At 34.5% G+C, this 12,980-nt stretch overlaps 1 protein-coding gene across 14 annotated transcripts in view; it reads right to left on the bottom strand.

Annotated features, from left to right (window-relative positions):
* LOC145296892 (focal adhesion kinase 1-like) overlaps positions 1–12,980 on the bottom strand; it is an 890,147-nt gene that overhangs the window by 24,382 nt on the left and 852,785 nt on the right. For all 14 annotated transcript variants that reach the window (XR_013870066.1, XM_080143040.1, XM_080143043.1 and 11 more), the window contains one exon: positions 5,164–5,307. Coding sequence is in view for 13 of the 14 variants with exons in the window: in XM_080143040.1 (XP_079999166.1) it covers positions 5,164–5,307 (144 nt within the window). In the remaining variant the exon portion in view is untranslated. The remainder of the gene's footprint in view (positions 1–5,163; positions 5,308–12,980) is intronic.

Raw genomic sequence — 12,980 nt, 5'->3', positions numbered from 1 at the left:
AAACGTATTTTACGACTGGACAATGCCAATGCTAGTATGCATATAAATATTAATGCTATCCATACAGACTATTTTGATGTATCACAGCTCTTCAGCGTTGCTAGACAAACAAGTACTACAAAGAGAGACTGAAACACGATTTGTTTTGTTGACAGTCCGTGCTTCTATCCACTGTGCTATCAACACAAGCAGGAGAGTGATAATCTCCAATAGCTGATATTATTTACAGGGTTCATACAGATTTTCAATGTCCATTTTCAAGGCTTTTCAAAGTTTTTCAATGCCTTCTCCAGACAAATTCAAGTTTTCCAAACAAAATTTGGAGTTTGCTTTACAATCCACAGCAATTCGAAAAAGTGGTAAAAAATCAACAAATAAATGCTACCATAACCAATAAGATTTACTTTGCAACATATCTGCATCATTTTTTGGCATTTTTAAGTAGTTTTAAATTCTTTTTATTTCCAGTGCTTGCTTGGGTGTAAAATACGCTTAAATACCGCCAGATAATTTTAATTTGTCCAGATTTTGTATATATTATTATAGAGTCGTGATTTCAAAAATAAAAAAAAAGAAACTATGTGGGTGCCATCAGCTAGAATCGAAACCAAAAGCAAAACTGTAGCATTCAAAGCTGGTGACGTTACCACTGTACCAATGTGGCACGCATATAAATCGATTACAAATAAACTAAGATGAATGTACAAAATGTGTAACGATTTTTTTCAATTTTGACCACTTTTTGACCCATTAAAAATTATTTTAACCAGCCAAAGATCCATAAAAGAATGGCCTGTAAAAAAAATCCAATCATTTGAGGCCCTTAGCGCCGCTCTGTGACTTTTAGTTTCGGAGTAGATAGAGTTTGAAAATATGGAGACAGACAGACAGACACATTGCTTTTTATATATTAGATAATCATTTTTAATGCCTACAGACATTAGTGTTTCATTTTTCCAGAATCATCAGTGCAGGAAATTACGATTGCCACTGGTCGTGGGATTCAAACCCCAATGAAGCCATCCCTGTCTCCATTTGCAAAGAACATAACCACAGAGCCACCATCAACCGCAACGATATTCAAGTGAGCATGAAATTTATATAGCTTTCACTTACATGAAGTATAAGTTTATTTACCTTTTGTCATTCTCTGACTCTGAATTCAGACCATTTTTTCTTTCTTTCATACATGTATATTTTAATATATATATTAAAATATACATTATAGTATCTGTTGAGAATACTTTGGTTTAATAATTCTGGTCATCGTGGATTCAAGATAAAACCCGGCAGGTCACAAAAGAAAGATTCAGCAAATGCAAATCATTAATATCAAGACCGCCCACAAATATTTCTGGGTTTAGGATAAAATCCATCTAGTCATTGCAAAATGACCAGACTGATGAAAGCCAGATATTTCCAACTAGCACTGTAATGCATAATATTTCAATAAAATAATTTATTAGGGATGGGACGATTCCAATATTTTTTTCAAATTCCGATACAATTACTGATTCCGTATAAAATTCCTAATTCCGATATAATTACTGATTCCGATACAATTACCGATTCTAATTCTTTATAAATCTTTACATATTTAACTATAAAGTTGTTATTTTTCATAATTACCATAAAAACATGTTAAATGTGCAGATATTTTGTCAAACATAAGTATAAACTTGTGGGGGATGATCTATCGATTTTAGTTTTACTAATCATTTAAAATCAATAGATATTCACCATTTTACTATTACTATTAGTGGTAGAATATTTTTCTTTAAAGAAAATCAAATAAAAATGCCAATTAAAAGAATCGTTGTTGGCATCGAAAAATAGGCACAAATTTTTCCGATTCCGATACTGATTCCGATACCTCCAAAAGTTCCAATTTTTTTGATTACTGATTCCGATTAATCATCTCAACACTATAATTTATATCAACTCTTACAGAACCTATTATTGAGCAATTTAACAGGGTTTTTTCAACTATGTTACACACACATACACACACAACAAAAAACTAGCAAAGAGACTCGACATTGCCCGGTATTAAATAAGGATTAACAAATTTTCTACACTTGTAATAATTGTCATCGTTATCAGTGAAAATTGCTTATTTTTTAATCAAATCAAATGATTGCTTGCTCTAGCCAGAAACTCACCACGATGTATGGGAAAGAAGCTTCATATGCCTCTCCACAGTGACTTAGGCCACAACACATTGTAGTCTATATTGCACTGTAGAGAACCTACTGTTGATTTTTATGAAATTATTTTTCTATATTGATTTGGATTAAAGTTTAAAATGCAAAAGTCAAGTATCATGGTTCAGTTGTGCTTTAAACAGAAACATTCATTTCAAATGTGCTCTTAAGAACCTACTGTTGATTTTATATGCTGGGCTCTTCTGCTTGTGAGGTGATAAAACTTCTAAAATGCACTTGCGATGTTAGGCTGTATAGGAATGTTAACTTTATTCAAAATCGGACTGTTCCTAATTTAATCGGATTCTTTTTTATTTTCGATACTTATCAGAGACCTGCCAATACAAAACCTATCTAAAAACACTCCCAGAAATATAAAGTACATTTGTATGAAATTTAAAATTTAAAAAAATAAATTTAAAAAAATCGGCCCGGATGTTTTGGAGTTCATAGGAAACAAATTCCTACACACCTACACATTATAAAAATAAATATTTACATGCACTTACAAGGATACAGAAATGGATGGAACAACACTGTTTTCTGTGAGAATTTTTTTTAGATGTTCATTTCTGATTAGAAAAGCTTATCTCACTAAAGAACAAAGACACCATTTTGTAGCATGAAACAAACTATAAATAGAAAGTGTGTCATCACTTTTTGGTGGGTGATGAAATCCCTGCTCATTGATCTTCCTTTTATGAAAGAGAGCATTGCACCTAAAACCTCAATCAGAAAATGTTTGTAGAATGTTTTTTTGTTGTTTTTTTTTTTTAAATACAAAAATAGTTTCAGTCATCTGAAATCAAGCAAAATTAAAAATTCGGCCAAACTTCCAAAATTATCACACAAAAAATACATTCATTGATAACATCTGAAGAATTTTTTTTTTATCTGTAAATTCATTTCCAAATTAGGAAGAGAAACAAAATTTGAAAAAAGAAGAAAAAAAAGGTTCTTCTTCGTTATAACAAAATTCGAAAATTGCAAAATTGAATTTCAAGTAAAACCAATGGTATTTATTTAATTGCCACGTCACAGTTATGAACATATCCAAAAATTACGAAAAACGATAAGGTTGAAAACTGTTTTCATTAATAATTAATTTTCTAAGACAATCAGCGAAAATTGAGTTTTCAAAAAAAAAAAAAAAAAGAAACCAGAGTCTGAATCATAAGAAAAAGGAGGTCTTGGGCCAAAATTGTTTCACTAATTGTCTTCAAAAACTATTTTCATTAATTATTTTTCGACCTTATCATTTTTCATAATTTTTGGATATGTTCATTACTGTGACATGACAATCAAGTAGAAACTATTGATTTCACTTGAAATTCAATATTTCAATTTTCAAATTTCACTACCATAGCGAAGAAGTAAAACAAAAAAAAAATCAAAAATTACCATCACTGTTCCTGGATTGGGGTAGCAGTATCGGTCAAGGTTCTATTTATGCGATAAACAGAAATCATTTACAGAATGTACAAGGCGCCCTCAATAAGTTTCCAGACTTTTTTTTTTCGTATGGGTAATTTTATTGACAGTATACACATGAAACACTAGTCCCCATCAAAGTAATCTCCTCCGGTTGCAATGCACTTGTACTGTCTCAACAACTTCTGGAAAACTCCATGGAAGTCCTCTTGTGTGAGTGTGCCAATGACCCTCATCACAGCCTCTTTCATCTCAATTATCTCATAATCACAGCCTCTAAGGTTTCCTTGAGCTTAGGGAATAACCAGAAGTCATAGGGAGCAAGGTCTGGACAATAGGGAGGGTGAGGAACTGTCTTGATGCGCATCTTGGTCAAATAATCTGTGACAAAAATTGAGCTGTGGACTGGTGCATTTGTGCAAACCTTTCACATTTTCAGTTCCTCGCGAATAATTGTGTGCACAGTTCCCACACTGACATCAAACTGTGCAATTATTGTTCTCTTTAGACACACGGCAGTCCTAATCCATGAAATTCTGTATTTGGCCAATCAACTCTGGTGTTCTGACTTCCTTACTCCTATCACACCTCCCATCATCTCTCATAGACTCTCTGCCTTCTTTGAATCTCTTATGCTACACAAAACTGATGCTCGAATCATGCAAGATGGTCCAAAAGCAGTCTGAAGCATTCCATACGTTTCTGTGGCATTTTTTTTCCAAGTTTAAAACAGAATTTTATTGCATATCATTCTTCTAAAGTGTCCTCACGTCCAGATTGCATTTTTGAAATTCACCAGCTGTGAGAAAATCAGGCTTCAGTAGGGTGTATTCCAATTCCTGCTGCAGCTGTTCATTTGAACCATGCAATCATCAACATTGGTCAGTCACCTCATAAGATGTATAGCAATAACATCCCGAATTTTCAAGAGTCTACGACAATTTGAAATATCCGTACAAAAAGTCTGGAAACTTATTGAAGGCACCTCGTATTTTTGGATGAATCTACGTACAGTTTTTGCATAAAATTACCTAATGATGATTGACATGCCATAAAAGTTTTGACATAAAACTTCAACAAAATATACAGATATAAGGGCATATCAACCCTTTTTCAATTCAGTTATTTGGGTAGAAAGCCTTTAGATGTAAACTTCTTTGTATCTTTATATAATTACTAGGGCTAGGACAACAGTGTATTATTTTCATTGTTTTGACTCTCGAGTGTGTATCCATGTATATCTTTATATGCTTTTATATAGAGTGATGTGGTTCTCGGTTGATTAACTGTGTCTGTGTCGGATACACACTCCAGAGTCAAAACAATGAAAAGAATATGCTGTTGTCATAGCCCTAATAATTACATAGTGAATAAATATTTGTGTTTACCAATGGACATGGTTTCCTATCATACGTACAACAGTTTCTTTTGATCCCATGGATGACATCTTGATATTGTGAATAATATCCAAATATTAATAAAAAAAAAATATATATATATATATAGAAAATACCAAAACGTGTCTCACCGATAAGGAAAAATTCCGCTGTACATTTCCACCATTAAATGAATTGTGTCGATGAATCTGCAATTCTCCTGCGGAAACACTAGATGATGATGACACTAAATGTTCAATTGGAAAAGTCTGCTGATTTTCAGGTGGATATCTTTCCTACAGTTCCAAAATAGAAAAAAAAAAAATCTTTGTTTCGTTTACCAAAATTAATCAAATCACCAGCCATTTTGAGAATTTTTACTGGCAAAAACAATAAAAAAAAAAATAAAATAAAAAATTGTAAGCTTTAACTCAAAATTTGTTAAATACTTTTTGTTTTAAATGATACATTTAAGTATAATTAAAATATGTTTTATCTTCTATCTATCTATATATATATATATATATATATATATATATATATATATATATAAAAGCGAAAATGTATGTATGTATGTACGCTTTTCCTTGATGTCCACAAAAGGCTTCTTTCAGAGAAGCGCTCGCTCGCTTCACAACGTCTTAAAACTTTTTATATCATCTATAAATTGTAATATCTCACACTTAACCACGGAGCTCGCCTGTCTATTTAATTTTAATGACTTTCAAGCGTTAATTATTCGACATTTCCCGCATCGGCACGCGTTACATTCGGTTTTCGGTATAAACAAAAAGCGAAACTCGACTCTAGAGATCACTGGCTCTGGGCCTGTGATTAGAGAGCTAAGTAACGTTTGGTCAGCTTTCATTTCGAGACGAGGGAGCGGGTTTTTAAAAACAAACAAACCGATTCATTGACCTCATTAAAAACTGTCCCGCACAAAATGCTAACTGCTGAATACCTATCGCCGTCACGTCAACCAAAAACGTGCACCTGTTTTGTTTTTTTTCACACTTTACTATTTTCCAACTGCGCGTCGTCAAGGATTTTTTTTTTCACGGGCACCCGTTTTTTTTTTCACACACACCTACAAACACCCGGGCAATGCCGGGTACCCCTCGCTAGTATATTGATATTATTTGGATTCTTCGGACTACTGTTCTCATCTTGAGTGTTATTTTCACAATGTTTCGGTCGATGTAACCTCCGAGCTTCTTCAGGTATATTTTGTCAAACCCGGGAATCTAGACAGAATTTCGAACAGAAACCTTTATTTACTTCAGGGGGTAGCATGCTCTCGTTCTGTCAGACATGACTGGATAGATACTATCCAAACTAAGTAACTCGCAATTGTATTTTTTGGTCACTCACACTGAGAGTTAAATCGCCAACCTCCAAGAGAAAAAAATAAAATAAATCAATCATAAAAGTGATATTCATTCAGGCTTAGCTGTTAAAAACTATGTGAATCAAACTTCACTTGATATCTGGCTTCCTAGCTTGCCCGACTCCAACTCTATTGATTTTCTTATATAAGGCATAGTGGAACACAAACACATTCAGCTACAACATGAAAGACCAAGATCACTAGATCCTTTGAGGCATAAATTGAGAGACAATGTGGTTAGTTCCAAAGCAGCCTCGAGGCTATCATCAGAGTTTAAAGGCGGAGTCTTTGAGTTAAATTGATAAATTGTCATTACTCGTTTTGAGAGTAATTTCATGTTTACCAAGCTTAGGAAACCTAACACATTTGTTTTAACCCAAGACAGTATTGTCTACACTCTTATATGCATCAAAATAAAAATAAAAAAACCTAAAGGTTGATTTGAAGACACTCGCAGCAAACATCCACCTACCTCTAACCCTAACCCTAACCTACCTCTAACTACCATCAGCAATTTTTCTTAGTTTTAGGCACAGACAAGTGACTAAGAAAAAATTCCATAAGCAAAGTTTCTTTCCTAGAACTACTTGACTGTGGAACACAATACCACAGAGCTGCTTCCTAGCTGACTATAACATAGTCCAACACGAACAGGTTCTTGATGAACCACTCTCTAAAATAAATTAACTTATCCAATTTCCATTATCACCAACCCTTACGGTACCCATTAACCCTTATCCTTGAGTGGCCTCCAAGCGTTAATAAGTGATGACTATATGATTAAAAAAAAAAAAGTTTTGTTAGCCCTATAAAAAATATCACCAACAGATGAACTGCCGCTAAAACATATGTCCATAAAATATAATATGTTGTAATATCATTTTGTGCTGCAAAAATGATATTCATACCGGTGTTCTTGATTTCTGATAATATTAACAAAATGTAAATGTATTGGAAGGCTGCGAGTTCAATCCCTGTATGGGGCAGTCATTTTTTTTTTCATTTTTATCATGCCCCCAAAATAAATTTCACTAAACAACCTCTAAGATAAAACTGAATGTAAATATTCATATTCAATGAACTAAATCTAATATATAAAAGGCTAAATGTCTGTCTGTCTGTCTCCATATTTTCAAACTTCATCTCCTCCGAAACTAAAAGTCGCAGAGCGGCGCTAGGCGCCTCAAATGATTGGATTTTTTTACTGACCATTCTTTTATGGGTCTTTAGCTGTTTAAAATAGTTTTTAAGGGGGTTAAAAAGTGGTCAAAATTGAAAACATCGTTATACATTTTGTACGTTCATCTTAGTTTATTTTTAATTAACTCATATGCATGTCACGTTGGTACAGTGGTAACGTCACCAGCTTTGAATGTTATAGTTTCGGTTTCGATTCTAACTAATGGCACCCAGATAGTTTTTTTTTTTTTTTTACTTTTGAAATCACGATTCTATAATAATATATTCAGAATCTGAACAGATTAAAATATCATATTTAAGCGTATTTTACACCCGGGCAAAGACCCCCCCCCCGCCCCTGCTAGTTTTATAGAAAATTGTTTCTGCTTGTTTTTCGATGCTTAGTTGAATGCTGCATTGTTTGCACAAATCAATTCTGCACAGCTTTACATAGTAACAAACATCATACAAATGGACAACATAAAATGGCTTCTATTACAGACTTGAGTTTTGCACGACAACGCAGAGAAACAAAACTTAATGGATGCACAAATTACAAACACGCACTAAGAGCCTCAATTAATTCAAATGTGGGGAAAAAATTGTAATGACATAATACTTCCAAAAATTTCTCCAAAACATTTCAACCATTTAACAAAAATTAAAATTAATTATTGATTCTCATAGAAATCTGTATGTTAAGTGATATATATATATATCACTTATCATGGGTCGATCAGTAGAACTGCTGACTGTCAACGCGATGGTTCTAGGTTCAATCCTCTGCTTGGGAGAGGTGCTAGTCTAGCGGCACTGATGAGTTGGGATACAACGAAACAGGACTGTATGTCGATGACTACAAATATATATATATATATATATATATATATATATATATATATATATATTTGTAGTCAAGTTATAAAAATATATATGGCAATTAAGCTACTCAGAATATTCCGCGTTTGATTCTCGTGAGAAATCGTCAGGCTTATGCAAAGAGTTGTGGTTACCTCACGTTTTTATATACACAGTCTGTTGAATTTTTTAGTTAGCCAATCAGCTTCCTAGTTTCAACCACGCCCATCCTAATCAGCCAATGGGCAGGCACTTTCAGGACAAAGGTATAATTGACCTTAGGTTCACCCCTTCTTTTCTCTAGCTGAAACCACTATCAATAATTTTCTCCATTCTTTATTTGTGCCTAGAACAGAGCTTCCTTCTTAGAAGAGATTTCCATAGGCGTGCAGTTCTATTTCCCTGCTTTCCAACTGACTACTATATATATATATATATATATATATATATATATATATATATATATATATATAGTCATATGCTACTAGTACCATGTAACCCTGTACTACCTGCCTCATGGTCGGATCACCGGCAACTAAACTGGTTCCCCCACCAGACTTGTTTGGTTATGAGGGTGGCTAGTCTCCCTGAAGGATTAAAAACAAGACCTTCCAAAGGGCGAATGAACCCTTTTTCGGGATCAACAGCCAACTAGCACCGTGTGTGTTTGTGTGTATGTATGTGGGTGTTGGGGTGGAGAGGGCTCCCGTAAGCCATGGTGAAGGCAACCTTTCTAGAAGAAGCAAATCTCTGATTTAAAAACCATAAAGTGGGAGACCAGTACCCGCATTAAGCTGGTCTGCAGTTTAACTTGTTGCTGGCTATCTTGCTCTTGCTTGTTGCTGGATCTCAACATTTTGAACTGAGAGAGAGAGACTTAGATGATGTTACAGAGTCTTAGCTTTGTACAACAGCTGTGTATAGATACTCCCTCAGGCATTTGTCTATTAAAATGGTCCTGTGGCGATGGAAGTCATTTTTGGGCTCATGGACTTTAAGTGTCTGAGGGAGTGGCACTCGTCTGACAAGACGTTGCAATTATCATATATATGCACACAAACAGTAATTTTTTCATTGTTGATGGGCGTACTAGTATACAAGTAAATAACATTAAATATGTAAAAAAACAAACATTAAGTGTATATTGTTCATCTGCAGTAAAAAATGCTGGAGTGCCGGTTGGACGCAACACAAAAGATAAATATAAACAAAAAGGACAAGAAAAACAATATGACCTTAAACGCGTTTTTGTTAACCGTTCTCTTCAGGTTAAATGTTAGTTAGCATACAGAAACTAAACAGGTGTTAAAAATTAACCAGCTGTTAACATGCAGGACGATGTGACAAAAAACACTCTATATCTAGAAATTGTCTGTGATTTTCTTGTACAAGTGAAACAACAAAAAATACACATGCAAAAACAAGTGTAGCATGATAATTACGGACAATTTTACAGAAATAACTGACGACGTTTCAAAATTGTACAAAAAAAAAAAAATTAACTCGAAAGATTTAAACAGAATTTCATTAAGCATTTTACACAGTACGTTATTTTCATGGCAAATGCTCATCTGAGCTCCAATCTATGTTCCCCTCTCACCAAATTTTTATGAAAAACACTCATCTATCTGAAACCACTATCAATAATTTTCTTCATTCTTTATCTATGCCTAAACCTTAACGTAGATTCCATGAACAAAGCTTCTTTCTTAGAACTGCCCGTCTGTGGAACTCTCTTCCATTTTCTTGCTTTCCAGCTGACTACAATATGGCCGTCTCCAAGTCCAATGTAAACAAGTTTGATGATTTTCTTGTATAATTGATGAGCCGACCCCTTAAGTTTCCCCTACGAACGATTACTACGATATTATTCCATTGACTACTGTACGCTCATTAACCCTTATCCTCGAGTGGCCTCTGGGCTTTGATAAGTGGTGACTCTTTTGTTAAAAAAAAAAAAAAAAAACTTTGTAGGATTTTGTTTGTTTGTTGTGCATGAGTCGACAGAAAAACAGAATAATAAATTGCATACGATGTGAAAACCCAAACAATTTCAATTTGACATTTGCAAAAATATGTTTAACATAATTGTAACTAGTATCACTTGGATTCTTCAGAAAACCGTTTTCATCTCGAGTGTTATTTTCATGTTTCAATCAATATAACCTCAGACCTTCTTCAGTTGTATCTTATCAAACCCTGGAGTCTTTCTGTCAAACTCAGAAATCTGCCCGGAATTTCCAACGGAACCCTTTCTTTAATTCATGGGGGAAGCATGCTTTCGCTTTGTTAATCATGACTGGGTAGAAGCCCTAAGCAATATGCAATCGTATTTTTTTAGCGTCGCCTGCAGTTAGAACTCCTACTCAGTCATTGCTGGTGGAACGAGAGCATGCTATGCCCATGGATTAGAATGAAGGGGTTGGTTCGAAATTCTGTGCAGATCCCCGAGTTCAACAAAAAAAAAGATTCCAAAGTTTAGAAGAAGTGTAAGCCATGTTTAGTTTCAGAACAGTTTCCGATGGTTCGTTATTCTACACAAGTCCTGGGAGTTGACTGGTTTGCAGTAGACAGTTCTCGAGTTGGAATCCACAGAGCAAAAGATTCTTCCCATGCTCAGACGAAAAAAAAAACATAATATTTATGGAGCAATTCTGGTTTCTGATTGGTTGGTAGCAGAACGTGAATTAATTCGATTCGTCAGTTCCTAGCAGCATCGTTTATAAATAGAATCTCCCGACTGTGCGGGATCATACGCCATTATACTGCAAAAATATTGCAACAAGCAACACGTGAAAAAGGTTGGAGGCATCATTGGCAGAAATGTCGTGAAAATAACATTCAGATGATGACAGTCCAAAGGATTCAAATAATATGAATAATCAATTGTCATCTCGATGATTCAAAAACATATCTGTTGCGTAAAAATGAGAGGGTTTCTGTCTTTTTGCTGTTCAGGTAAGGAGAAGCCATGGAATGACAAGTGTACCCATGACAAATACAGATTGTAGAGTATAACAGTCACACAAATAATGAAGAAATTGTCGCTGAGAAATTATGTTTTTGTTTCTCAAATAATTAATAAACAATTATCTTTCAATTGTTTCTTCTTATCTCATGTATGAGGTGTCTTCAATAAGTTTCCAGACTTTTTTTGTACAAGCATTTGAAATTGTTGTAGACTCTTGAAAATTTTAGTATATTATTACTATGGGATGACTGACTAATTTTTATGATCTCAGGTCCAAATGAACAGCTACAGCAGGAATTGGAATACACCCTACTAAAGCCTGATTGTCTCAGAGCTGATGAATTTCAAAAAATGCAATCTGGACGTGAGGACACTTTAGAACAAGGATATGCAATAAAATTCTGTTTTAAATGTGGAAAAAATGCCATAGAAACGTATGGAATGCTTCAGACTGCTTTTGGACCATCTTGCATGAATCACACATCAGATTTTGAGTGGCATAAGATATTCAAGGAAGGCAGAGAGTCTGTGAAGGATGATGATAAGCGTGAGAAGAGTAAAGAAGGTAGAACACCAGAATTGATTGGCCAAATAAAGAATTTCATAGATAAGGACCGTCGTGCGTCTGTAGAGACAACAAGTGCACAGTTTGATGTCAATGTAGGAATTGTACACAATTATTTGCGAGGAACTGAAAATGCAGAAGATTTTCATAAAGTTTATCCCAAAGGTGCTCTATCCTTGTCACAATACTGCCAATTCCTGTTGTCTGTGAATGTTAGACTGAAGAGTTTAAATGTTGGGCTCTCAGAAAGGGTGCTATCAGCCATGGCAATCAGTGTTTGTAAAAGTTTATAATTGTTAAAGGTTTGTCGTGGTAGTATTGAAGGTTACTCCTCTTTATAGTTCCTATTAATAAGATGGTAACTTTGATGCGACAGATTTCTTTCGTACTGGACTTTAAAATTAAAAACGAGACTCAATTTTATCCAAATTTTAATCATTCAATTAAATGTCAACATTTGTTTTAAATGATAATGAGTCATGTAAAGTCACCACTTATCAAGGCCTGAAGGCCATTCGAGTATAAGATTTAATGAGTGCAAAGTAGTCACTGAGACAATAGCATATCAATATTTAGCGATGGAAATGGGGTAGAAATGGATTATTTAGTGGATGGGGGGGGCTCAAAAAGAACTTGTTTACATTGGACTTGAAGACTGTTCTGCTGGCCTGCTTTCCAGAGTTCCACAGGCGGGCAGTTTGAGAAAAAAAAACTTTGTTCATGGAATTTGCGTTTAGATTTAGGCACAGATAGAGAGTGGAGGAAACCGTTGATAGTTGTTGTAGCTAGACAAGTGTTTGTTTTGTGATAGTTTGGCAAGGGCAGGGGGGGCATAGATTGAAGCTCAGACAATCACTTGCCATGAAAATAACGATAAAGCAGAGACAATTATCAAATATGAGTTATGCGCCCAAGAAATGAATAGTGATATAGCAAAAAGGAAATTAGTTTCCAGAAGTAATAGAGAATAGTGAAGTATAGCAAAAAAACTAAAACAAACAAAAAAAGT

The sequence above is a fragment of the Euprymna scolopes genome, chromosome 17, assembly GCF_053919585.1.
Source record: "Euprymna scolopes isolate OS-2025 chromosome 17, ASM5391958v1, whole genome shotgun sequence".
Lineage (NCBI taxonomy): Eukaryota > Metazoa > Mollusca > Cephalopoda > Sepiida > Sepiolidae > Euprymna > Euprymna scolopes.
Note: the sequence above shows the minus strand (reverse complement) of the source record. Positions and strands in the feature narration are given on the sequence as shown.